We start from the raw sequence: 24,319 nt of genomic DNA on the forward strand, positions 1-24,319 counted from the left end.
CATTGTAGTGGTTTTAGTGTCTGGAGGCCCCTGATGACGTTCTTCCAATCAGAGTTAAACAATTTTTAAAGTTTTAAACCAGAGTCCAGAGTATCTCATCCACTCTGTGCTGTTTGAGGAAGCATTAGCCTGAGTTGCAGTGGGCAACTGGGATTGGATGAGAATATCAGGGACCCGTATTTAGTGTTAAACTGCTCAAAAAAGGTCCAGGCTCTATAACACATTCAATGAGATGAACTGGTTATAGTGACTACAGGGTCCCTTTAATGTCTTCAACATGATGAGTCCTCAGTCATGTTTAACCATTGGAAATGGATACTATGGTCTCTTTCCAAATAGAAATCCAATTTAATGGTGACACATCATTTAATTTTGAACATTGCTCACAGCTCCAGGTTTGTGCTTTTCACACCACATTATGCATCCTTGTGCACAGAAACATCTGGTACAATAATAGAGAGGTGGGGAAATGTCACGACATATCCAACCTTTCTAAGTCGTCTCTTCCTCTCTACCCATGAACATCGTACTGCTGATGGAAACATAGCCAGAAATATCCTGGTGGAGCACTATGCTATTGATGTTTTCTTTTTATAATAGACTGTTGCTTTGAGGTGCAGTTTGACTGACGTAAAATTAAAAATAAATAAATATTCTAATATCCATCAGCCCCTTCACCCGTTGTATAGATCCCGGGTTCAAGAGCCCCACACCCAGGGCTTCAGCCCCCAAAGCAACGGCTATGCCCTGACATTATGACATATATATTGCGGTTTTGCAAAGCACATTTTGAAACCTGATATCCTCCATTTGATCATGACTGTACTGAGTAAAAGGCACCTGTATTGTACTTACTATGATTGCTATCACTGTGATATGAAATGCTATACTACACTTACTATAATATAAAACGCTATACTATGCTTATTATGATTGTGTATGTTATACTATACTTGTAAACATTAGCTATCCAACTGTAACCATGCAATTAAATGTGAGCATATTGCAATAGGTGACTAAACAACTAACTTGCCTTTTATGTAATTAGGTACAAAACAGAGATGATTACTGCTTCATGTAATATATCAGTATGTAAATTCTCCTATCATCTTTTTTCTAATCAATACGTCAGCAACGCAATCAAACACAGTGCTATAGGATTAAAATGGACTAGTTGAGGTAGGTCTTAAAAAACCATGTACGACAAACCCAGTATGTTAAAAACGTACATCTTTATTATGACATCTTAAAATTACCATCAGTGTGTGTAGCTATTGAGGAATGAACAAGAGAAAATTCCATGGTTAAAAGACATTCGTGCCACATGACCATACGTTCAAACTTGTTTATATTTGTTTTGGTTTGTTTAAAATGTTTAGAAACTTGTCAGAACAGAATCGCTTACAGAAAAATAACGTTGCATTACCAGATAACTACTCTACCTGTATATGCCTCTCTGTATCACAATGTTTTTTTGTTTTTTTTTTATCTGTTCGCACTTTGGCTTTTGCATAAGCCCACACAATACCTTTTGTGCAACATTTGTGTACCTGTAAATTCTGTCAATCGTAAAATAAAGAATAAAAAAAAAAAAAAAGACATTGGTATCTTTTACAACATAAACGTGGTCCTTCTGGGGTCAGCAGTTACTGATTTTGCTAATTCAGGGATTCTTCTCCAAATTACCGATTTCACCAAGTATTTATTTGCAGAGTTGTGGAAAATGTACCTTATTGAGGTACGTTAGATGTTATCTAAGGCTCATCAGAAATACCTTTTTTTTAAAACTCAAAATGATTTTTTAAATTCTCCTAAAGATGTGCGGACGCTGTGCTAGCGAGTAATATTGACGACAATTTGAGAGGGTGACTGGCGGATGGCTTCTGCACACACACACAAGATTCAGACATGTACTTCCTGCTACTTTTGGCCAAGGTGCATTGAGGCAGTCGAAATCTAAACTGACAGCTGTTTTTTTGGCATGCTTCTTAACGCGGCCTTCCAGACTTTCAAATGTAGTCCGAACAATGCGCAGTAAAATCTTTCTCTGAAATTAAACTTTTTGCAAGTTGCGTTGGAATAGGAGTCTGCTTGCTAAAGTTTTGAATGCAAGAGAAAACCCATGTCAAATTTCAAGGTGAACCATTGTTGTTGTTGTTTTTTTTTTTTAAAAGGATCGTATGATCTCTCTCCAGCTCCGTGTGCTGAAACAATACAGTATAACAAAGTAGTGGATTCTTTTTCAGTCTTTTGGCAATTAGCAAAGTAAGAAAAGAAGGCTCAGACATTTGCATTTGTGCAGAATAACTTGCAATCAGAGAACAGAGGTACAGGCATGATTAAACAAGGGAAATCCAAGGATCTGGATTGGAATAGAAATTACAAAACTAATAATTACAATTGACGTGCTAACGGGATGATGTGACACTGATTCCATTAAAGGTAGGTTAAATTTGTGCTCCCATTGAGCTAGATCACTCTAATATTTAGAAAGTAAAATTTTGGTTGATATAACTAAAATAACATTTACTATATATAATGCGTGGCACTTTGAGATAATTTGTTTATATATTGAAACTATTTAATAATATACATTTGTGTTTTAAATAGATCTTTAGGGATTTAGTGACAAAAGTAAATTGAACCCACAGATGCAACTCTCTGAATAAAAAAAATAGATAAAAATATCCATTTTCTTAATGTTTATCTAGCAGCTAAAATATTTGTTTTCAGATGCTAAAATCCTGTAGGAAAAGAGGTTTGCTAAAGAATTCCAGTGTATATCAAAAATAGGAAGCTCTCAAAAATTGCCAGATGTGTCACAGTTTCATGTAGGGATCACGTAAACATCACATATACGTGCTGTAAATAATCTTAATTCTAGCCAAATGGTCATAGCTTCAAAGCAGCGGTGTGTATTATTTTTGAACTGTGACTTGTGGTGAAATTAAACTCTTTTTTATTATTATTATTATTATTATTATTGCCATTTATATAGCGCCAACAGATTCTGTAGCGCTTTACAATATTATAAGAGAGGGGGATTTAACTATAAATAGGACAATTACAAGAAAACTTACAGGAACGATAGGTTGAAGAGGACCCTGCTCAAACGAGCTTACAGTCTATAGGAGGTGGGGTATAAAACACAATAGGACAGGAAATAGCATTCATATAGGGTGGGAGTAAAGCAGAGCTGGAGGAAAGAGTAGAGTGCCGCCCTTTAGGATAGAGCAAGAGACAGGTATGTGAGGTAGAGGTTACTCTGGGAGGCCATAAGCTTTACTAAAGGGTTTTAAGGCACTTCTTAAATTATTGAAGACTAGGGGAGAGTCTGATGGAGGTGGGCAGGCTATTCCATAGGAGCCGCCCACGAGAAGTCCTGCAAGCGTGAATTGGCCGTACGGGTGCGAGTAGCGGACAGGAGAAAGTCACGGGCAGAGCGGAGAGATTGAGAATGGGCATACATATGGATCTGTGAAGAGATATAAGAGGGGCTAGAATTGTTCAATGCTTTATAGGTATGGGTTAGCACTTTGAATTGACTCATATAGGATACAGGAAGCCAATGTAAGGACTCTTATTTATAAAATTTATAAAATTTTGACTACAATCTAATAACAGGTTTCTATTCACATTTAACACAGGTTAATATTTCTTTGGTATACACTGATCGGCCACAACATTAAAACTACAGGTGAAGTGAATAACATTGATTATATCGTTACAAGTGCATCAGTTAAGGGGTGGGATGTATTAGGCAGCAAGTGAACAGTCAGCTCTTGAATTCCATGTGTTGGTAGCAGGAAAAATGGGCAAACGAAAAGATCTGAGTGACTTTCACACCAGCCAAATAGTGATGGCTGGATGACTGCAGTGGTTCGTATCTATGAAAAGTAGTGCAAGGAATGCCAACTGGTGAACCAGCTTCAGAGTCATGGGGGCCCAAGGCTCATTAATGTACATGGGGAGCGAATGCTTACCCATCTGGTCCAATCACATGAAAGAGCTATTGTAAGTCAAATTGCTGAAAAACTTAATGCTGGCCATGGTTGAAAGGTGTCAGAACACACAGTGCATTGCAGTTTGCTGAGTATAGGGATGTGTGGCAGCAGACCTGCCAGTTAAAGGGATACTCCAGGCACCCAGACCACTTCTGCCCATTGGAGTGGTCTGGGTGCCAACTCCCACTACCCTTAACCCTGCAAGTGTAATTATTGAGATTTCCTCAGCCGGCGGGCGGGATCAGTCTCGCCCACTGGCTGACGGAAGCACTAGGAGGAGCGACGCCGACCCGAAACCACCGCCGAGGGACATCGGCGGGGTCTCAGGTAAGTGACCTGAAGGGGTTTTCACCCCTTCAGCTACCTGGGATGGGAGGTGGGAGGGAGAGGGTACCTGCAGTGCCAGGTAAACGGATTGTTTTCCTGGCACTGGAGTTTTCATTTAACTTTTTTTCTACAATAAAATGTGAATTTTTCATGATTTTTTTTGTGGATTATTCTAAGATCCTAATGCGTGTGGACTGTTTGGCTGCTTTTGGTGATTTCTGGAAACCTTGGGTCCTAGCTTTCATGTGAATTTTACTTTGACACATAGTATCTACATATAGATTGCTGCAAACCATGTACACCCCTTCCTGGTAATTGTGTTTCCAGATGGTAGTGGACCCTTTAGCAGGATAATGGAACATGACAAAGAGTTCAAGGTGTTGCCTTGGCCTCCAAATTCCTCAGATCTCAATCCGATTGAGCATCTGTGGGATGTGCTGGAACAAGAAATCCAACCCATGTAGAGCCCACCCAACAACTTGCAGGACTTAAAGGATCTGCTGCTAATGTCTTTGTGCCAGATACAACACGACACATTTGGAGATCTTGTGGAGTCCATGTCTTGGATCATTAGAGCCGTTTTGGCAGCATGGGGAGGACCTACACCAGGTGGTTTTAATGTTGTGGCTGATCAATGTATTTTAATATGGAATTATGTTGTGAACAAAGCTAAATTTGTTGATTCTAGGAGAAACCTTGTTTCTAATTTGCAATAAAGTAGGAATTTCAATAGGCAGAATGAATGACACACCTTACACGTAGCACACACTAGGTGTCACATAGTCTGGAGTACCACCTCCAAAATGAACATAGACAAGTTAATGTTTTGTGATACCTGTGTTCATCATCACTAGGCAATGTTTCGGCTCTTCTGAGCCTTTCTCCAGAATTTTTTTTTTTTTTGTCAATTTAGTGAATAAATGCCAGTGCATGTTTTTGACAATTTTATGTGTGTTAAAACAATATTGCCATTAGAGTAAGGAATCAATATACTTAAGCAGCTTAATGTACCTTATACAAAAATGACAATAGAATTCTTGTAAAAGAAACCCTATTGATTAATAACAAAAATAATTTACAAATGGAACTTACATTAAACTGGTTTGTGATGATCCACCTGTCTCAGCAACACCACCAGTCCTTGCAGCTCAGTTTACATCAACATTGACTTCTCTGTAGCTTTCCATTTAACATATTGTGCAATAAACTCTAACTGTATCTCTTTCTTCTTTGTTTCAGTAATGAATTAATTTTTAATATTTATATGGCGCCTTTATATTTCGCAGTGCTTTACACTTAGAGCTTACAATCTATGGTTGGCGGATATTATATATCGTAGGTCTCTTGCTCAAAGACACTTAAAACCCGGACCAGCCCTCATCAATTTTCGTTGAGGTACAGTTCTCATAATTCCCTGCAACAGGCATAACATACAAAGAATTCTATTTTCTCAATAACACATTATTTCTAATAGGGTAATTGCTAGTATCCAGAACTCATGTTATCACGTGGTTATTGTTCTACATCCCATCTACTCACCTGGTGAGCTTTACTATCATCTGTGGATTCCAACAGAAATATGGGCAGTTGCATCCCATTTGGCACTCGAATAGTTAAGCACCACGCATTTAACATCCTTAACACTGTATTCATGGGCTCTGTGTTTGAATTTCCTAGCAGGAAATGTGGTGGGTGCTTGATGACAAGGCATGATGAATATTTCATTAGCCACAGGTATATCTGGTTACATGTTAAGTTATGGGATTCTGTCTTTTGTGATGTCCAGTTTTCTGAGCACCTCGTGCTGTAGTATAATATAATCACCACGAGCCAGTTTATTTTCATTTATTCATGGTACATGTAAACCCAAGATCCAGGAAACACAGAGGGGACCGGCCCATGTCACAGGTAGGCACTTTCTAATTTGTGTTCTAAGTCATGTTCTATGTTCTAAACATCATAAATTGCTAAATACAGGAAATATTATAGAAGGCTCTGAACTGCTGAAATAATGGTTAATCTCTTGCAATTTCTTTTGCATGGTAGAACAGTGATGGCTCACATTGGCAGAGCTTGGCATCAAGGGAAATGTAGTTCCCATACATTTACAGTGTGAAAGTTAATCGACACTGTAAAATGTCTTATGTTTTTCGACCTCTCATCTGAAATGTGGTCACTAGAATGAATACACTCTCATGTTTGAGAGTCAGGGAAACCTTTGTGGTTTAAGGATGGATTTAGATGAGTTATGAAGACACACAGCCTGGATCTATGGGATGGAATTTCATCCTTTCATTAGGAGAGTGAGCCAGATACTAAACCAAAATTTGTGTGCCTGGCTGGCTACCTTACAAAGTTCAGTAAAGGGTCACTCGGGGGTAATGATTCATCCAAAGCACCAGAGAACCTCATGTCCAGGGTTGATGATCAATTCTAATATGACTTGGAGACACTGAGAAAAGATTGTGCTCTATTAAATTGATTCGATACTAAATATGGCATTGGAGAAACTTGGCAAAGGAGTCAAATTGTTTTGGATAAAATAGCCAAGATAGAGAATGGTTTCAGTTTGCCTACTACAGTCTAAAAATTACAGCACTCAAATTTCTCCAATTTCCCAAGTTTACTGAATACATTTCTAAGAGTCATATCCATAAATTAATAAATTGTGATGTATTGGGTAACAACATTTTGTACATATTGTATGTTGGAGTGATATAAATGTTTTTTTGAATTTAGCATTTTAGTCATCAACTATACACTATAACAAGGTTTAGGCTCATAGTGTTTACATTTACACCAAATATTATTCTGTTATGCTGTTCATACCTTTTATATAGCTTTTCATTGATGGAGAAAAAAATGAGAAGTTTTTTTTTTTTTTTTTAAGTTGACTATTTTTCCCAATTAACATTTGTATCTTCAGTCAGTGTGGCTTTTCTATTGGCAAGGTTTCCTATTTCTTTTTCTCCAGAACCTTTCATCCATTCCATAATAATACTATTAACACCTTGCGTTCTATGCTTCTTTATATTAGATGGTCAAAACTGAGATTAGATATGAGTGAAATGTACCTGAAGAAGGAAATTTGTGCTTTTGCCAATCCATAAATCTAATGCAATGAGCCAAGAACATCTTAACATTTGCTTGATGCTTTGCCATTAGTAGTTTAACGTAATAACATTTATTAATAATGAATAGTAGATTTGGTTTCTAGTCACAACAGAACATGTTTAATTCATCAAAGAAAATCAGGCTTGAATATCCAAGGGCATGAATAAGAAATGCTGGGCTTGAAGTCATTTAAAACGTAGTATTTGTCACTTTGTTGCAATAACTGTTTATTTGGAATCTGGAATAAACCAATGAAACTATGAGATTAATCCTGACCTCCACCTACAATGTCCCCAGACCTTGTCACTCCACTACCACCTTCTCTGTTTACTGCACTTTATGGAATTCATGTTTAGTTTGTCGTACCACAAAATCTACATCCAACCATGATCTCTTCATTCACCTCCAGCTCCCTAATCCTACTGACACTAAGTGAAACCTGACTATCTCCATCTGAAACTGCTATACCTGCCTCCCTCGTCTTTGGTGGCTTTCAATTAGCCCACTCTACCAGGCTGTGTGATACGAAATGTGGTGGTGTGGGATTCTTACTTTCCTCTCACTGCTCTTTCCAACCCTTACATTCCTGTTATTTTCTCTCCTATTCCTCTTTTGAGGTTCACTCCATCGGCCTATTCAACACTCTCTTAGCCCGCGTTGCTGTCCGCTGCCGTCCCCTGGCACTCCTCTACTTTTTCTTGACCATTTCTCTGCTTGGCTACTTCAGTTTCATTCTTCTGGCATTCCATGCTTCATCGTTGGTAACTTCAACATCCACATTAACTAACCTAACAGCTCTGTTGTCTCAAGATTTTTTTCAATAACTGCCTCTTTTGGCCTAAGTCACCCTCTGACACCAATCTCACAGCCCATGATTTTGCATGATAATTTATTGACAAAACTGACAAAATTCAGAACAACATCTTCCATCTTCCTACCTTCCCCCTGCAACTCTACTTCAACTATGAATCTTCTTCTACCCTTATCTGCTCCTTTCCCATTACTGAACTGGAGGTTTCTGAACCTCTTCTATCTTCTAGTCTCACCATCTGTCCTATTCCTTCTCACCTCATCCAATCTATCACCTCTTGTCTCGCTCCTTCCCTAACCCATATCTTCAATCTCTCTTTGCTTTTATGAGTTTTTCACACTTCGCTTAAACATAAAATTGTCTTCTACCTCTAACTCCCGTCCCATATCCCTTCTTTTTCTTCACCTCTAGTCTTCTAGAGCGACTTCTAACTTTCTCAACTCCAAGTCCCTCCTTGACCCACTTCAATCTAGTTTCTGTTTGCTTTACTCTAGTGGAACAGCCCTTACTAAAGTGATCATTGATTGGCACACTGCTAAATACAAATGTCACTATTCTCTCTTAATTCTTCTTAAATTTTTGACTTGCTCCTTCTTTTAACCCTATGGAACCTTGGCCTTTGTTTTTCAGTCCTTTCCTGGTTCTTTTCCTATCTCTCTGGTGGACATTACAGGCCAGATATTTAGACAATGGCTAGTTTTGTTACGTCAGCTGCTTTGGATTTTTTAAACATTTTTCTAACTCCATATCTTTTATCCTCCGATACTTTTGGGACCAAATTTGATTAGGACATGCAATGAAACACTAAAATGATAACATAGTCATGTAGCAATTTTATTATGCTCAACTCGTGATTAATTCCAAAATTCAATAAAATTAACATGCAAGTTCAGACACAGACATTTTCCTCTTATTTGTTAAAACACATACTAAACAAACAGACAGGAACAAGGTACAATTAACTACTATAATTAGCCAATAATAATAATGACTTACCAATAGTTTAGTATTCTGAATTGATATATTCTTGAGATAATTGCAGGACTCTCAGTGAGTATTAGACTGGACGCTAGTGACAGTGTGTCATTCCCTCAGCTCAGTTAAAGGGATACTATATGCATCAAAAAAGCTTCAGCTTAAAACAGCACTGTCATCCTCCTATGAAAAAAGGATTATTTCATAAATGTAGAATTTTTATGTAATACTTATATTTACCATGTTGGAATATCACTGAAATTCCAACCCCATCAAGAGATATACTGAGACAAAGTGGGGATTACTTTGTCTTTGTGTATTTCCTACACCTGACACTTCCAAACACTGGATGGAGCTACCGCTGTCTAGAGGTGTAAATCCCCTCACCTTTCACCAGTGACAGCTGCAAGGAATTTACATTATCTATGGAGGATCCTCCATAGACCTTAATGCTGTATTCTTGCGCATGCTAAAGAGGGAGAGATTCAGGTAACTAGAACGCTCCTCTCCTGTCACAATCGGGGGCCTTTGCAAATTCTGACGGTGACAGTGCCACTTTAATTAAGTAGTTTTAGTCTCACTGCTCATTTCTCTGCCATTTAGGAGTTAAATTACCGTTGTTTCTGTTTATGCAGCCCTAGTCACACCTCCCTTGGCTGTGACTCTCAGAGCCTGCATGTAAATAAATGGTTTCATTTTCAATCAGATCCCAATTTACATAAGACATTTATATTTCTCTTGCTCTGTAAATTGAACTTTAGTCACACACATTCTGCTGCAGGTTCTAGAAGGATCTTAACAGGAGATACAAAATTCTGAATTAAACAGACTTTGCTATAAAGGATATGTAAACATTAGATGACTTTACAGGAAGTGTTTAGGAAGTCTGTGCAAGTCATACGCAGGGAGGTGCGGCTAGGGCTGCATAACCAAAGTGATTTAACTCCTAAATAGCAGAGAATTGAGCAGTTAGAATGAAGGGGCGTGATCTATACACAATAACCGCTTCACTAAGCTAAAGCTGTTTTGGTGACTATAGTGTCCCTTTAAGGCTATATTGAAGCTCTTAATCGAGTGGGTAGTTAAGTAAGATAAGTAAAAAAAAAACACACACACACTTACCTCCATAACACTTCAGAGTCCAGGGAGCCATTATCTCTATGATGTTACATAGACATTCATGCTCATCGGATCTGCATGTGTTCAAGCAAGGACATTCATTCCATAGTCCTGTACATGCACATACAGCACAATGAGGAATAAATTAGGACTCCGGTGTGCTCAGCTACAGGGACAAACAGCCAACATCCATGCGACACATGGACGTGGTACCGCTGCTCTTCACACCACGCCGCATCCCGCAGGAGGCTCCAGCCGAACCCACAGAACTCTACAGACTCTAGGAGCATGTAAGCCCAAATACCGGCCTCTTAAAGGGACAGAACACCTGAAATCTTTTAAAGGGACTAATCACTTTTTAGCCAATAGTATGTGAGAGGTGGATACCTCTCCCCTATATGATCTCAGTCTACCCTTACCTAAGTGCTCAGATATACTGTGCTCTTCAGTGTGTACACTTCTGTGAATCCTGTTATCATCTGACCCTTGACCTACCTGCCTATTATACCGTTCCTAAACTTGCGCTGCCTGCCCCTGACCTTGGCTTTTCCTGAATACGAGATTGTCTCATCCATATTCGGTACCTCGCTCTTAGCTTACTACTGCCTCCTGGGCACCACTTGTCAAAAAAAACAACAACAATGATATGCCCTGTTTATGCCAGAAAAGCCAGGAGTATAATGTAAATGAAAATATAAAATTAGAATAAAAAAAATAAAAAACAGAACAAGTTTGGTTATTTATTGTGCCAAAAATCAATATGTGTTAGTTCCACTTTTTAAGTGCAAGAATATTGAGTGATTAGAATCTTTCGATCATTGTAACATGCAATGGGTTAAAGTCCTTAACCCCATGTTACCCTGACTTACCAATGTCCTGTACCTTCCATTTTGTCTTTTAGGGCTCAGTACCCTTCCTCCTCATTTTGCAGGTCCCTTGCACAGGTGACCCAAATAAATCCGCTGTGTTATTAATTTCCCAGAAATTTGACAGTTTAATGAGGAATATTGTTAGTGCGTGAAACATTCACCATCTCCCTGTTATTTGCTTTGATCACACTGGTCACGATGTCTAAAAAAAAATAAAAAATGTGGTGTGCATGAGCTTAGTGTATTAAACGGCAGCATTTTCAAGGACACAAGGGAACCGGTGCTTGAAAGCCATCACTGGCTTGTGACCCTGTGCTAACAGCGTTTTGCTTATAAAATAGATCAAAAGAGTAAATATGCTTTGTAAGTTTGGTGCCAGCTAGAGGTATGATGAGCATAAATCCACATTCTTTTCCTTTTCCCACTTATTAAAGCAACTTCAATATTAATTTCTCTATGGTCATCCTGCAGTGGCGAAGACGGAAGAAATATGGATGAAATATTATTTGCTCATTTGTTATCTAGTGGTGACTAGTTGCGGTGGTTATGACACAATTGTATCTGATCTCTCTTTACCCTACAAAGCCTTTTGCCCTCTACTTCCCTGCTTCATTTGGCAATTTGTTTTTATCCTGCAAAGCACAGAGTCCTTTGCAAAAGGATACACCTGACCTAAAATTTGGGTAAGCCAAATCACAAAAGGTATGCTCTGGACTTGTGTACAGCGGAAATATTTTATTCGGCCAAAAAATGCCTTTATTCGGTCGACCGAATATCGTCCATCTATCTGTCTGTCTGTCTATCATATGCATGTATAAAATATATAATGTACTGATATTTATAATTTTTTTACTGCTTATCTTTGTTTTTTATTTTTTTCTTACCTCTATTGGCCTCTTCTCAATTAATCTGTGAATAAAATCAGCATTTGTCCCCTGACCATCAATAATTATTTTTTGTCCCCAAGGACGGAACTCCAAATAATGAATATACTGAACCAGCTCTTCCATTGTCCAGCTTGGTTTAGTCGTAAATCAGTCATATGGCGTCTCGGAGTCTTAGAATCCAAACATCTGCCAATCACACAAAATTTTAATGAATTGTAGTTTGGGACAAACTGAATACACAAGTCTAGTATGTGAGAACATAGACTAAGGGAGCAGACAGGGGTCCTCAAACTCCGCCCCCCCCCCCCCCCCCCCATATGTTGCTGAATTACAAATCCCATGATTCTCTGGCTATCTATGTAATTCAAAGAATCATGGGAGTTGTAGTTTAGCAACATCTGGGGGGGGGGGGGGGGGGCGGAGTTTGAGGACCCCTGATTTAAAACTTTGTCATTCTAATCTTTAAATGCATAATGTTAACAAACACAGCAATTGCACTAAATCCTGGTTTTAAACTGCTCTTACTCAATAAAAAGCTCACGTTCAGTCCCAATTAGTGTCACAGTAATCTTTTCTAGTAATAATGAAGCGAGGCTCTCATGGATTGAGCAGATTACGCTCTCCAATGACATACGAGTCTAAACAGCATGTGTCCTCTCGGCCAACACAGCTCCGAGGTAACGGTAAGACATGTTATGCTGTCGAGGTAGATGAAGATGGCTACATGGAATCGATTTCACAATTCCCGGAAGTTCTTCAATCCAAGAGTAAACATTTTGTAACGCAAGGTAGAATCAAAGCCACTAACCACTAATGTAAGTTAATATTGTTTGTTGTTTTTTTGTTTTTTGCACCTTTCGAGGGTAACCATGTGATAATAACATAGTAACTTAGGCTGCAAAAAAAAAAGTCTCAAATCCATTAAGCTTGACCTTTGACAGCACCCTGTTACTGCTGTTAATATTAGTATTAGTGTAGTATTCTGTTTAACCCCTTAAGGACACATGGCATGTATGACATGTCATGATTCCCTTTTATTCCAGAAGTTTGGTCCTTAAGGGGTTAATTGGGGTATAATTTCACTGCCAGTTTATTTATTTTCCTGGTTGCGAAGAAGCTCTAAGTAAAAGGTGTTGAAGTTCTATTTCAGTATTGATCTATTAAAGGTGATGGTGTGGTTTACCATACACTTCCATTTATTACCTTCCAGTGAAATATGAGCATTTCTGTCCTTCTAGGGTGACTGCCAGTTAAGAGTGATAAATGTTTATGTGGTGTGGTATAAGTGGTTAGCACCTGACTGCTATAAAGTAGTTATTGTGTCTCTTGTACTGCGTTACATTAAATTGTCAGCACTCGGAAGCAGGGCCTATAGCGACATTAGTATTTTCTTTTTAGCGATGGGCTTTGGTTTGTGAGAAAGTGTTTGGATTCTTCCTTTTGCTCCATATAACTATCTAAGAAAAAAAATTAGATATAAAGAAAAAATTGAAACAAGAAATAAGTGAACGTTCAGAAAGAGCGAACTGTCTCAAGGACAAACAGAAAGATTAAGGGACAACGAAAATGTCAATGAATATTTATCGCATGTGACTTTAAATATCTTGAGGGTGCTAGTATATATTTATATCATTTAATACACGTGCTCTGGACATATCAGCTAGACTTCTGCATTCGGCTATAAACAAATTGTGATCACCCCGAATTTTCAACATTTGGCAGGTCGTCTGAATTCTGTAACTCTAAATCTCCATATGACCCAATCACGAAACAACTGAAAAGGACAATGGATGAATAGTTTTGTTTGATTTGTGATTTGTAGTTTGGTGCTTGTCACCACAAAAAATAGATGATTGATGGGAGAAAATATGATTGATGTCTAGGGGACAGCCTGTAAATGTTACTTTTCACAGATCAAGTAAGAAGTGACCAATAGATGAAAAAAAGGAGGAGCCGTATAAAAAAAAATCTATATTTATAGATTTAAATTGTATAGGTTTAATAAATATATATTAATTTAGATTTAAATTGTATAGGTTTAATAAATATATATTCATTTAGATTTGATTTGTATAGGTTTAATAAATATGTAATATATTAATGTAGATTTTTTACCGCTTGTCCATTTTTGACCTCTCTTGGTAATTTCTCACTTGACTTGTGAACCGCATGGTGGAAAAATGTGTCTATCAGTGTATATTTAGCAGTACACTAATTGGCCCATTTTTACTCCTTTTTTTTTAATTGCATGCATGATTGAAATCCGGATAAGCCAAATCCTCATATAGGCGATTTTCGGACAACCTAAACCCTCGCCAAACCAATCATGCCATCCATCACATATCTCTCTCTATAGAAATCATCAGACCTGTGACCAGACCCACGATGGGCCTGCAACAAGCCTGTTGGACCCCCCTGAGTCCACAGTCCAAGTCCTTGGGGTCCAATGTGACTGGACAAGCATGTGGGAATGGTACTCAGTGACGGCGGTTCGTCATATGCCTATATGAGATAAAGCAGTTATAATCCATTTAAAGACACAGTACTGACATAAATACATCTTTGAAATGTAATATATTAGGGTATAAAAGAGGTAGTGTCTTCTTGAATAGAAGCACTTAATATGTATGAATATTGTAATATAGATAGTAAAGTCTGTTTATTTACTGGTAAGGGAGGGAGTGGGCAGTTGTCCCATTGGCCACTAGCATGCAATGTTTGTGTGATACAAGGGTTGTGGTCCACAGGTGCATTGGTATGTTTGCTGGCAGAGTATTGCAGGGCAGTACTGCAGTAAAACAGCAGATGTGAATAGTGCAGGACTTTTGATCCATGCTTGAGCTGGTGGTCAAGTTTCTCAATGCTCTAAAGTCCCAGATAATATTTTTGGTGAATCTCAGTGTCTTCACTGACCAAGCTGCCAAACTATGATGGGGTGTAGGACTCCACTCGAGGAAGTGGTTGCAAGTGGTTGTGAGGCGAGATAAGGCGAGACTCTAATCTACGTTATCATAGATATGTTATAACTGGTGGCAATGGAGGTAAAGAAAAAGAGGCTATTTGTTTGTACTTTCCCCTCAAGCTAAAATATATTCGTCCTCACCGGCTTGGAGCTGTGGTCAGATCAGGAGGAAACCGTGCCACCCAAAACTCACCACCTCAGCTTGAGACATCATAATGAATAAGTTGAATTTCCTCCTTAAAAAATCCAAGTGTTTGTATGGCGTGAGCTTGTACTGGGCACCTATACTGTGCATTGAGATGCTGTAAGAACGGGTGAATAGGGGAATTCGGTGGTGTGTCCTTGTCATTAACTCACTGGCAGCACCAAAAGGGTCAATGGTGATTCCTACACTGAAAGATCTGAAAGAGGTCTGCTGTGCTCTAGATACAGCCTTTCACTGCATGTCATTATATACTCAGTATCTGCTTATACTATACCTATACTTGAACACATGAGGAAGTAAAACCTAATCATAGTGTTTACACCATAACCACTGCAACAAACTGTTTTGGGTATGGTGCTGGGATCCTTTTCAGAAATTGTTGGGAGTTAAAAATGTGAATCTTGCATTTTAATTATTATTATTTTTTTTAAACATTCTGTGTTTATTGGGTTTTCAGGTTTTCACAGTAATAGAGACAAAAGGCATACATTACATAGACATTTGATATGCTTGATTTGACAGACAGGGGCATGTGCCTGTCTGTTTGGCTGTGTCATGTTGTGCCCCATTGTCTTTGCGCTAAATGTACAAGGTAATATAAAATAATGTAACGCAAAAAATAACATATATTTACAAAAGTATGGATACAAATAAAAGTGGTACAAGTTCTCGGTCTCGGGGGTTAAGTTGTGGTTCTATTTAATGTGTCAAGGGTTCCAGTTTGGTGTTTCGATTCCCTGCATGGGCGTATTTTAGGCTCTTTTGTTGCGGGCCATGCGTGCTCTTTGGGTGTAATCTTGTGTGTTGGGCCTGCTCATGGGTTGCTCGGATGAGCTCCTGTGTGGGCCCTCCACCCCTGTCTGTGCCAGGGATCTCCCTCTATCATAAAGGCTGAGGTCCTCCCTTCTTTGTGGTATGAGTGCGAGGTCCTGCTGTTTGGCCTAGTGTTTGGGGGGTCTCATGTTAGGGAGGGCTCGTTCAGCTATGAGTCCCAAATTTTATAGAAGTGATGTGATGTTTCGTGTATCTTGGCTGAGAGCCTGTCCATCTCCATAGCCTCCCTGGTTTTGCGTATGACTACAGCTAATGTGGGTATATTCGGGGTGCCCCAGAGTTCTGCTATTGCTCGTCTCGTTGCTAAGGCCAGTCTGTTCGTGAGTTTGTTTTGTGCTCTAGTTAGGGGTTCCCATGGCTTGGACAGGAGCCATATCCAGGGGTCTAGGGTATGTCGGTGTGGAGGAGGTTGGAGATCAGATGTGCGACTTCTGTCCATAGTGGCGTCAGCCTGGGGCATTGCCACCAAAGGTGTATATATGTGCCCCTGTGTCCGCACTGCTTCCAGCACAGGTCTGTGTCTACCTTTCCCATGTGGTATAGCCGTGTAGGTGTTAGGTACCATCTCAGCATAGTTTTGTAGGCCTGTTTTTTATGATTTACGCATATGGATATGGATGCCGTGGCCTCCCACACCTCCTGCCAGTCTGTCGGGTCGTCTGGTGGTCCCAGGTCCCTCTCCCAAGCCACCACATATGCCATTGCTCCCGGTGGTTGGTTAGTGATTGTGGCGAAACCAACTTCGCCACTGTGGGCTGGAGAAGCCTGGCTGCTAGCCTCCTGCCCGCTGACTATGGCCCCTGGACATATTGCACTTTAAAGACTATATTTGGGCATGTAATAATTTATATTGCTGCTACTGGCCCTTTAAAATCAGCGATGGACATATTGGGACTTTTGGGACTAATGTCCCTTTAAGACTTTGTAACATATCACAGTAATACTGTCTTAAATATTATGTAGGTATTTATGTGTTCGGTTAAACTGGGGATATGTAGAAATGTGTGTTTTATGTGTTAAATGTATCAGTATGTAATTTTATGTCTTTTACTGTCTTTTTGCAACCATGTGGTTAATGGAGTCTGACTCTAGTCCTAGATAATTGGATTACTTCTCCAATTATCTCCAGGGCAGAAGGGAGGAAGCCGGGATGCATTGTGGGAGATGTTTTACTTCTGTTTGGGCCAGATTGTGCCATGCTGCAAGCCAAGGCCCAAAAGATACTTTTAGTAACTTCTAAACCCCTGGTCGGATCCATGCCATTTTTTAATATGTTGTTCCCCTGAATGGATTGATTGTGGATATGTATTTTTATGTGAATGTGATGTATGGTTTTAAAGTTATGAAAGTTGTGTAAAAGTATATTTTAGTCTGTATGCATAATGGGATTATGTGTCACACTAAGGGGAGGGGATGTGTGGGAGGTAACATCTATGTCATTGGTTCTTTTATGCCTCCCCCTGGGTGTGGCCTGTATGTGTGAGTTGGAAATAAAAGCCAGACTGGGTGTCCCAGTCCAGAGTTCCTGCTTAACCCTCAAAATGAAGTGTCGTCTCGTTCTTGGGGGGGATTGGATTGTAAGCTGACTGCCAAGAGTGTAAGCCGATTGTATGCTTTTCTTGTTCAGCTGTTCCAGTTCGGAGTGTTATTTCGTATCCAGCTCGTGAGTTCTGATGTTCTGCAGTAGCTGTGCCTGTCTATGGAAAAGGGGATTATCGCCTAAACGCATTTTTCCCCTTTTATGCTGAAACGGTCCGTTACAATTGGTGGCAGCGGTGGGATCGTTCCTACAACCAGAGGGACAGCTACAGACAACACCATTCCTGGATTACAAAGTGAGGGCAACGCCAGTACCCGTACAGCGCCCCTATCTACAAGGAACCAACTGCAGCAGAGCAAGCATGGCACCCAGCTACACTCAAGAGGCGTATGACAGAGAGGTCACCAAGATACTGGCTTTATGCGGACCCAACATCTCAGAGGATATAGTACAGCGTGTGAAGCAAGCAGTGCGAGAGTACTTGCCGTGGGAATCAGAGCGGGCCAGGGGGTTTGCAGTCCTCCCTCCCCAGCGGCAATGTGTGGCCCAGGGAGCTGATGGTGTCGTCCATCCTCCCCAGCAGCCGTGTGTGTCCAAGGGAGCCGAAGGTGCAGTCCTTCCTCCCCAGCGGCAGGCTGAGTTACAGGGGGCAGAGGTTGTTGTTCCTGCCCCCCAGCAGCAAAGTGAGATGCCAAGAAGGCAGTGTGAAGTGAAGGGAGAGGAGAGCAGCGTCCTCCCTCCCCAGCGGCAATGTGTGCCCCAGGGAGCTGATGGTGTCGTCCATCCTCCCCAGCAGCCGTGTGTGTCCAAAGGAGCCGAAGGTGCAGTCCTTCCTCCCCAGCGGCAGGCTGAGTTACAGGGGGCAGAGGTTGTTGTTCCTGCCCCCCAGCAGCAAAGTGATATGCCAAGAAGGCAGTGTGAAGGGAAGGGAGAGGAGAGCAGCGTCCTCCCTCCCCAGCGGCAATGTGTGCCCCAGGGAGCTGATGGTGTCGTCCATCCTCCCCAGCAGCCGTGTGTGTCCAAGGGAGCCGAAGGTGCAGTCCTTCCTCCCCAGCGGCAGGCTGAGTTACAGGGGGCAGAGGTTGTTGTTCCTGCCCCCCAGCAGCAAAGTGAGATGCCAAGACGGCAGTGTGAAGCGAAGGGAGAGGAGAGCAGCATCCTCCCTCCCCAGCGGCAGTGTGTCCTGCAGGGAGCAGAGACAGTCAGTCTCGCACCCCAGCAGCCGGACAAGAGAATGAAAGGGGAGACAGCTGGTCCCCCTTTCCACCAGCAGAGTGAGTGGCAGGGAGAGGAGCCTGCTAACCCCCCTCCCCAGCGGCAGTTTACCGTCCAGAGAGAGGAGCTTGTTACACCCTCTCTCCAGCGGCAGCCTAACCCACCAAGGGGAGATGTTAAGCCCCACATCTGTGCAGATGGGACCGTAGTCTCTGCACTTACAGCCCCAGGGGTAGGGACGGTCGGTCCTGTCCCCCAGCCACAGAGCGATATATCTAAAGGGGAGACAGTCGGTCTCCAGCAGCCAGGCTCCCACCAGACTACTCCTGTGGTAGTGCTGGCAACAGGACAGAGTACCGCTGGTCTCTGCCCCCTCAGCAACCCACCAAGGCAGCCTATCAGTCTCTCACCCAGCCGTGGGGAGGCACCTGAACTTGGACAAAATTCTCCCTCACCCAGGTGTGGTAACTGTTTATTATGGGTGGGCTGCTCTACTACTTCTGTTCTGTGGGTGGGTTGCTGGACTAACCAGGGCACTGACCGGCAGGAGGTCAGATACCCTGTTAGTCTAATTGGTAAAGGGGAGAATTGTGGCGAAACCAACTTCGCCACTGTGGGCTGGAGAAGCCTGGCTGCTAGCCTCCTGCCCGCTGACTATGGCCCCTGGACATATTGCACTTTAAAGACTATATTTGGGCATGTAATAATTTATATTGCTGCTACTGGCCCTTTAAAATCAGCGATGGACATATTGGGACTTTTGGGACTAATGTCCCTTTAAGACTTTGTAACATATCACAGTAATACTGTCTTAAATATTATGTAGGTATTTATGTGTTCGGTTAAACTGGGGATATGTAGAAATGTGTGTTTTATGTGTTAAATGTATCAGTATGTAATTTTATGTCTTTTACTGTCTTTTTGCAACCATGTGGTTAATGGAGTCTGACTCTAGTCCTAGATAATTGGATTACTTCTCCAATTATCTCCAGGGCAGAAGGGAGGAAGCCGGGATGCATTGTGGGAGATGTTTTACTTCTGTTTGGGCCAGATTGTGCCATGCTGCAAGCCAAGGCCCAAAAGATACTTTTAGTAACTTCTAAACCCCTGGTCGGATCCATGCCATTTTTTTTTTTTGTAAATATTTATTTTTGCGGGTAATCAAGATCAACAGGTTACAGCGTGTGCATTAAAGGTTTTCATAGCATATCACATCGTGAAACAACAACAGCAACACATGCAGTTTAGAGACCCATTTTTTTGTGATTTTTCGCTTATATTCCTCAAATCTGGGCTGTCTAGATTAGTAATTATGGCCTGGAGGTTATTGGTAGGATGCTTATGCGCCCGCGAGGTTTTTAGGGTATAAGCTGAGCATCTAGGGAAAACCGTTTAGGGTGCATAATAAATGATGAGGGTCGACATAGGTCGTGCGCAGACCTAGTACGTACATGGTGTTGATCAGTGGGTAGTTATGTCAGCTAGGCATGCTGATTGTTATGCCCCCGGGTATCAGCTCGGTGTTACAGGAAGGAGCCCGTTAAAGGAGATGGGGAAAGGGGCAATGGGGGGAGTAAATAGCAAGGCTTGGTAATTGGTAGTCAGCTTACGGAGCCAGTTATTGGTAGCGGTCATGTAGCAATTGAGATTGATAGTACATAACATGTGTGGGAACACATAGAAAAATAATAATACAATGGTGAAACAATATCATAAAATTACGAACTTATTAAAAACAGTATCAAACATTGTTTGGTAAGGCTATAAACGGCAGCTGAGGCCGCAGTCCTTGGTATCATCAGGTGGGTGAGTCAGGTGTGCCCGATCTCGATCCTCTGGGTACAAATGGAGTGATATTAGCAACAGTCCAAGAATGGCTCCTGTCTGTTGGGGCCGCCTCTTTTGGTAGGCCGAGGGCCTGAAGGAAAGCCGGTGCTTCTGAGTTGTGTGTCAAGAGGTGTTGTTTGCCTGCTTTCTCAGCAATCAGTCGGTTCTGCCCCCATCTATATGTGATGGTATGTTCGCGAAGTTGTTGTGTGATTGGCCTGAGAGACCTTCTCCATGTCAGGGTATGCCTGGAAATGTCTCTGAAGAAGGTTAATTGGGCCCCTTCAAAGGGAACTGTGGGCGAGCTTTTCGTGGCGCCCATGAGAGCCCCCCGATCAGAGTCTCGGATAAGCTTAATCAGAACATCCCTGGGAGCCCCCAGAGGCGCTTTAGGCGCTTTAGGGAGCCGAAAACAAGAATCCACTCCTATTTGCTTAGCTTGTTTAGGTAGCAGTAATGTGGCTATCAGCCTCCGGCAGTAGTGGGGTAATTCAGAGTCAGTGACTGCATCAGGCACCCCTCGGATCCTCACATTCCGTGCCTTTGCCTTGTCTTCCAGAGTGGCTAGTTGTGTAGTCAGGGTGCTGCATTGCTGTTGTAGTGAGCTTAGTGCCGCATCTGTTGCAGCCTGGGCCACCCCTATACTTTTAACATTGTCTTCCGCCATCTTCACCCTCCCTGTGAGCCTGGAGGTTTCCTCCCTTATCAGGGCCATGTCAGCCTGGAACATGGCTTGTATCTCCCTTACTAGGGCCTTAATGTCGGCCTTCGTGGCTGGGGCTGAGTCGCCTAGCTCTGTGTGAGTTACGGGCTTCGCCTGTACCTTAGGTGGAGGTGAGTAGGAAGCCGTCTGGCTCTCGTCGTCCGACGAGGGCGAGGAATAGGCCTCGGCCGGCGCCATCTTGCTCGGGTCCAGCCGCATGGTCGGGCGCAGAAAAGCTCCGATATCTCGGGAGCCCGAGCCGGGATCGGCTTTATACTTTTTCGTTTTCTTGCCCATGTTGAGGGGCACACCGGAGGCGTTTTGTGGCTTCGTAGCGTTGCCGTTTTCGCCGTTATGTGGAGTTTAGGCAGAATACCCGGAGGAGCTGCTGCAGGACGCGTCTAGCTCGCTCGGGTGCTGGCTCCGCCCCCTCCATGCCATTTTTTAATATGTTGTTCCCCTGAATGGATTGATTGTGGATATGTATTTTTATGTGAATGTGATGTATGGTTTTAAAGTTATGAAAGTTGTGTAAAAGTATATTTTAGTCTGTATGCATAATGGGATTATGTGTCACACTAAGGGGAGGGGATGTGTGGGAGGTAACATCTATGTCATTGGCTCTTTTATGCCTCCGCCTGGGTGTGGCCTGTATGTGTGAGTTGGAAATAAAAGCCAGACTGGGTGTCCCAGTCCAGAGTTCCTGCTTAACCCTCAAAATGAAGTGTCGTCTCGTTCTTGGGGGGGATTGGATTGTAAGCTGACTGCCAAGAGTGTAAGCCGATTGTATGCTTTTCTTGTTCAGCTGTTCCAGTTCGGAGTGTTATTTCGTATCCAGCTCGTGAGTTCTGATGTTCTGCAGTAGCTGTGCCTGTCTATGGAAAAGGGGATTATCGCCTAAACGCATTTTTCCCCTTTTATGCTGAAACGGTCCGTTACAGTGATTAATAGTGTGTAATTTTTAGTGATCTGTCCATTGTGGGTTGGGTTGTGTATGCATGTTCTTTCGAAAGTTGTAAGTCTGGTGGTGGCTGCTGACGTGTTTTCTGGGAGTTCCAGGAAGCTCCTCAGTTGTATGTATCTGAAGAGGTCATGGGTGTTGTATGCTCGGTGTGGTTGTGGTAGTTCGTTGTAGTGTAGTAGTTTCCCACCAACAAAGAAGTGGTAGAACCTATAGAGGTCATTGTATTCATAGTGTGCAAAGTCTTTCGGGTTCATGCCTGGGAGGAAGGCTTTATTGCGCAGTATGGGGGTTAGTGGTGTTGGGTTATTGATGATGGGGAATTTCTTGGTGAGTTTGTCCCATATGGCAATGGAGTTTGACAGTGTTGGGGGTGTTGGTGGTGGCATGGGTCTGGATTTTCTTGGTACCCAGAGGTAGAGGGAGGGGAGGTCGAAGCCAATTAGATCATGTTGCAGTTCAACCCACCGTTTGATCCCTGGTGGTGCGTGGAGGTTTTGTATGTGGGTGAGTTGGGCAGCATGGTAATAGTGTTGGAGATGGGGTAGACCCAGACCTCCGGTTCTATTGGGGATGTACATCGTTGTTCGTTTTATTCTGGGTCGTTTATTCGCCCAGATGAATTTGTCTATGTGTGTCTGTATGTATTTGAAATCCGAGTTGGGTATTGGGATGGGATGGGTCTGGAAAAGGTAACGGTAGCGTGGTAGCAGATTTATCTTTACCGAGGCTAGACGTCCCAGCCACGACAAAGACAAGTCCCCCCAGCGGAGCAGGTCGTTTGTTGTTTTTTGTATCAGTGGAGTGAAGTTCAGTGTGTATGTGTGGTGTAGTTCCGCTGGTAGAGCGATTCCTAAGTATGAGATGTGTGAGGTGTTGTATCTGAATGGGTATGTGTTTTGTATCTCTTGTCTGTGGTTTGGTTCCATATTGAGCATGAGTGCCTCGGTTTTATCTAGATTTAGCTGGTATCCCGATATCTCGGAATATTCCTCTATGAGTCTGAGGAGAGGTGGGAGGGAGTGTGACGGGTTCGTGAGTGACAATAGCAAGTCGTCGGCGTATGCCGCTGCTTAATATGTTTGTGTGCGTACTGTGATACCTGTTATCGTGTGTGTGGTGCGAATGAGGTGCATTAAGGGTTCGAGGGATAGGGCAAAGAGTATGGGGGACAGTGGGCATCCCTGCTTTGTTCCATTTTTTATGGAGAAGGTAGGTGGGTTTGTGTTCGGTATGAGGAGGTTGGCCGTGGGGTGCATTTTAATTATTTTATTTCTTCTCATTCTTATTTTTTATAGGAAGTCGTTATTTGGATTATTTCCTTATAATCCAAATATGATTGGACTTGAGTCACTAGCTGACCCGTCAGACACCTGGGAGATTGTTGACACAATTGGCAAAGGAACTTATGGAAAAGTTTACAAAGTCAACAACAAGAAAGACGGCAGTCTTGCAGCGGTGAAAATCCTAGATCCAATCAGTGTAAGTTTACAAAAAATCTCAACTTAAGGCAAAAGTGAATCTGATCACCCGATTCGAACAATATGATGCTCAGTCATTCATTTGACTGGAGTAACAATTCTGAAATTAGATATGATCAACTGTCTATTTCTGTCCACACTCATTCTACTTTCACATTGTTCTGTGGTTTTTGAGATTGAAATCACAATGGAATTCACTAAATGCTGAATTGTGTGACACTGAAAACAGAATGGCAACATTTTTGTAAAATTAATTTTCTAATTTTCTATAAATTAATCTCAGAGTTGTATGATACTGGCCAGCAGGGCCGCCATCAGGTCATGACAACCATAACAGTTGTCATGGGCCGGTGGTCCTGGGGGGCCCGGACTGCTCAGGTCGTCCCGGGCCCCACATTAGCTATGTACACACATATATAGTGATTAACGCTATATATGTGTGTACTGCGGGGCCCCCGCTACCTGTATTCTGCAGGGGGCCCAGC

General features: G+C 42.0%; 1 protein-coding gene across 1 annotated transcript in view; it reads left to right on the plus strand.

Moving 5' to 3' along the window:
- The window catches only part of MYO3B (myosin IIIB), a 382,767-nt gene that overhangs the window by 3,153 nt on the left and 355,295 nt on the right, over nucleotides 1–24,319 (plus strand). The window contains exon 2 of the mRNA XM_063429713.1: nucleotides 23,652–23,835. Within this exon, the coding sequence (XP_063285783.1) occupies nucleotides 23,689–23,835 (147 nt within the window). The 5' untranslated portion in view covers nucleotides 23,652–23,688. The remainder of the gene's footprint in view (nucleotides 1–23,651; nucleotides 23,836–24,319) is intronic.

Source organism: Pelobates fuscus, chromosome 8 (genome assembly GCF_036172605.1).
Source record: "Pelobates fuscus isolate aPelFus1 chromosome 8, aPelFus1.pri, whole genome shotgun sequence".
Taxonomy (NCBI): Eukaryota; Metazoa; Chordata; class Amphibia; order Anura; family Pelobatidae; genus Pelobates; species Pelobates fuscus.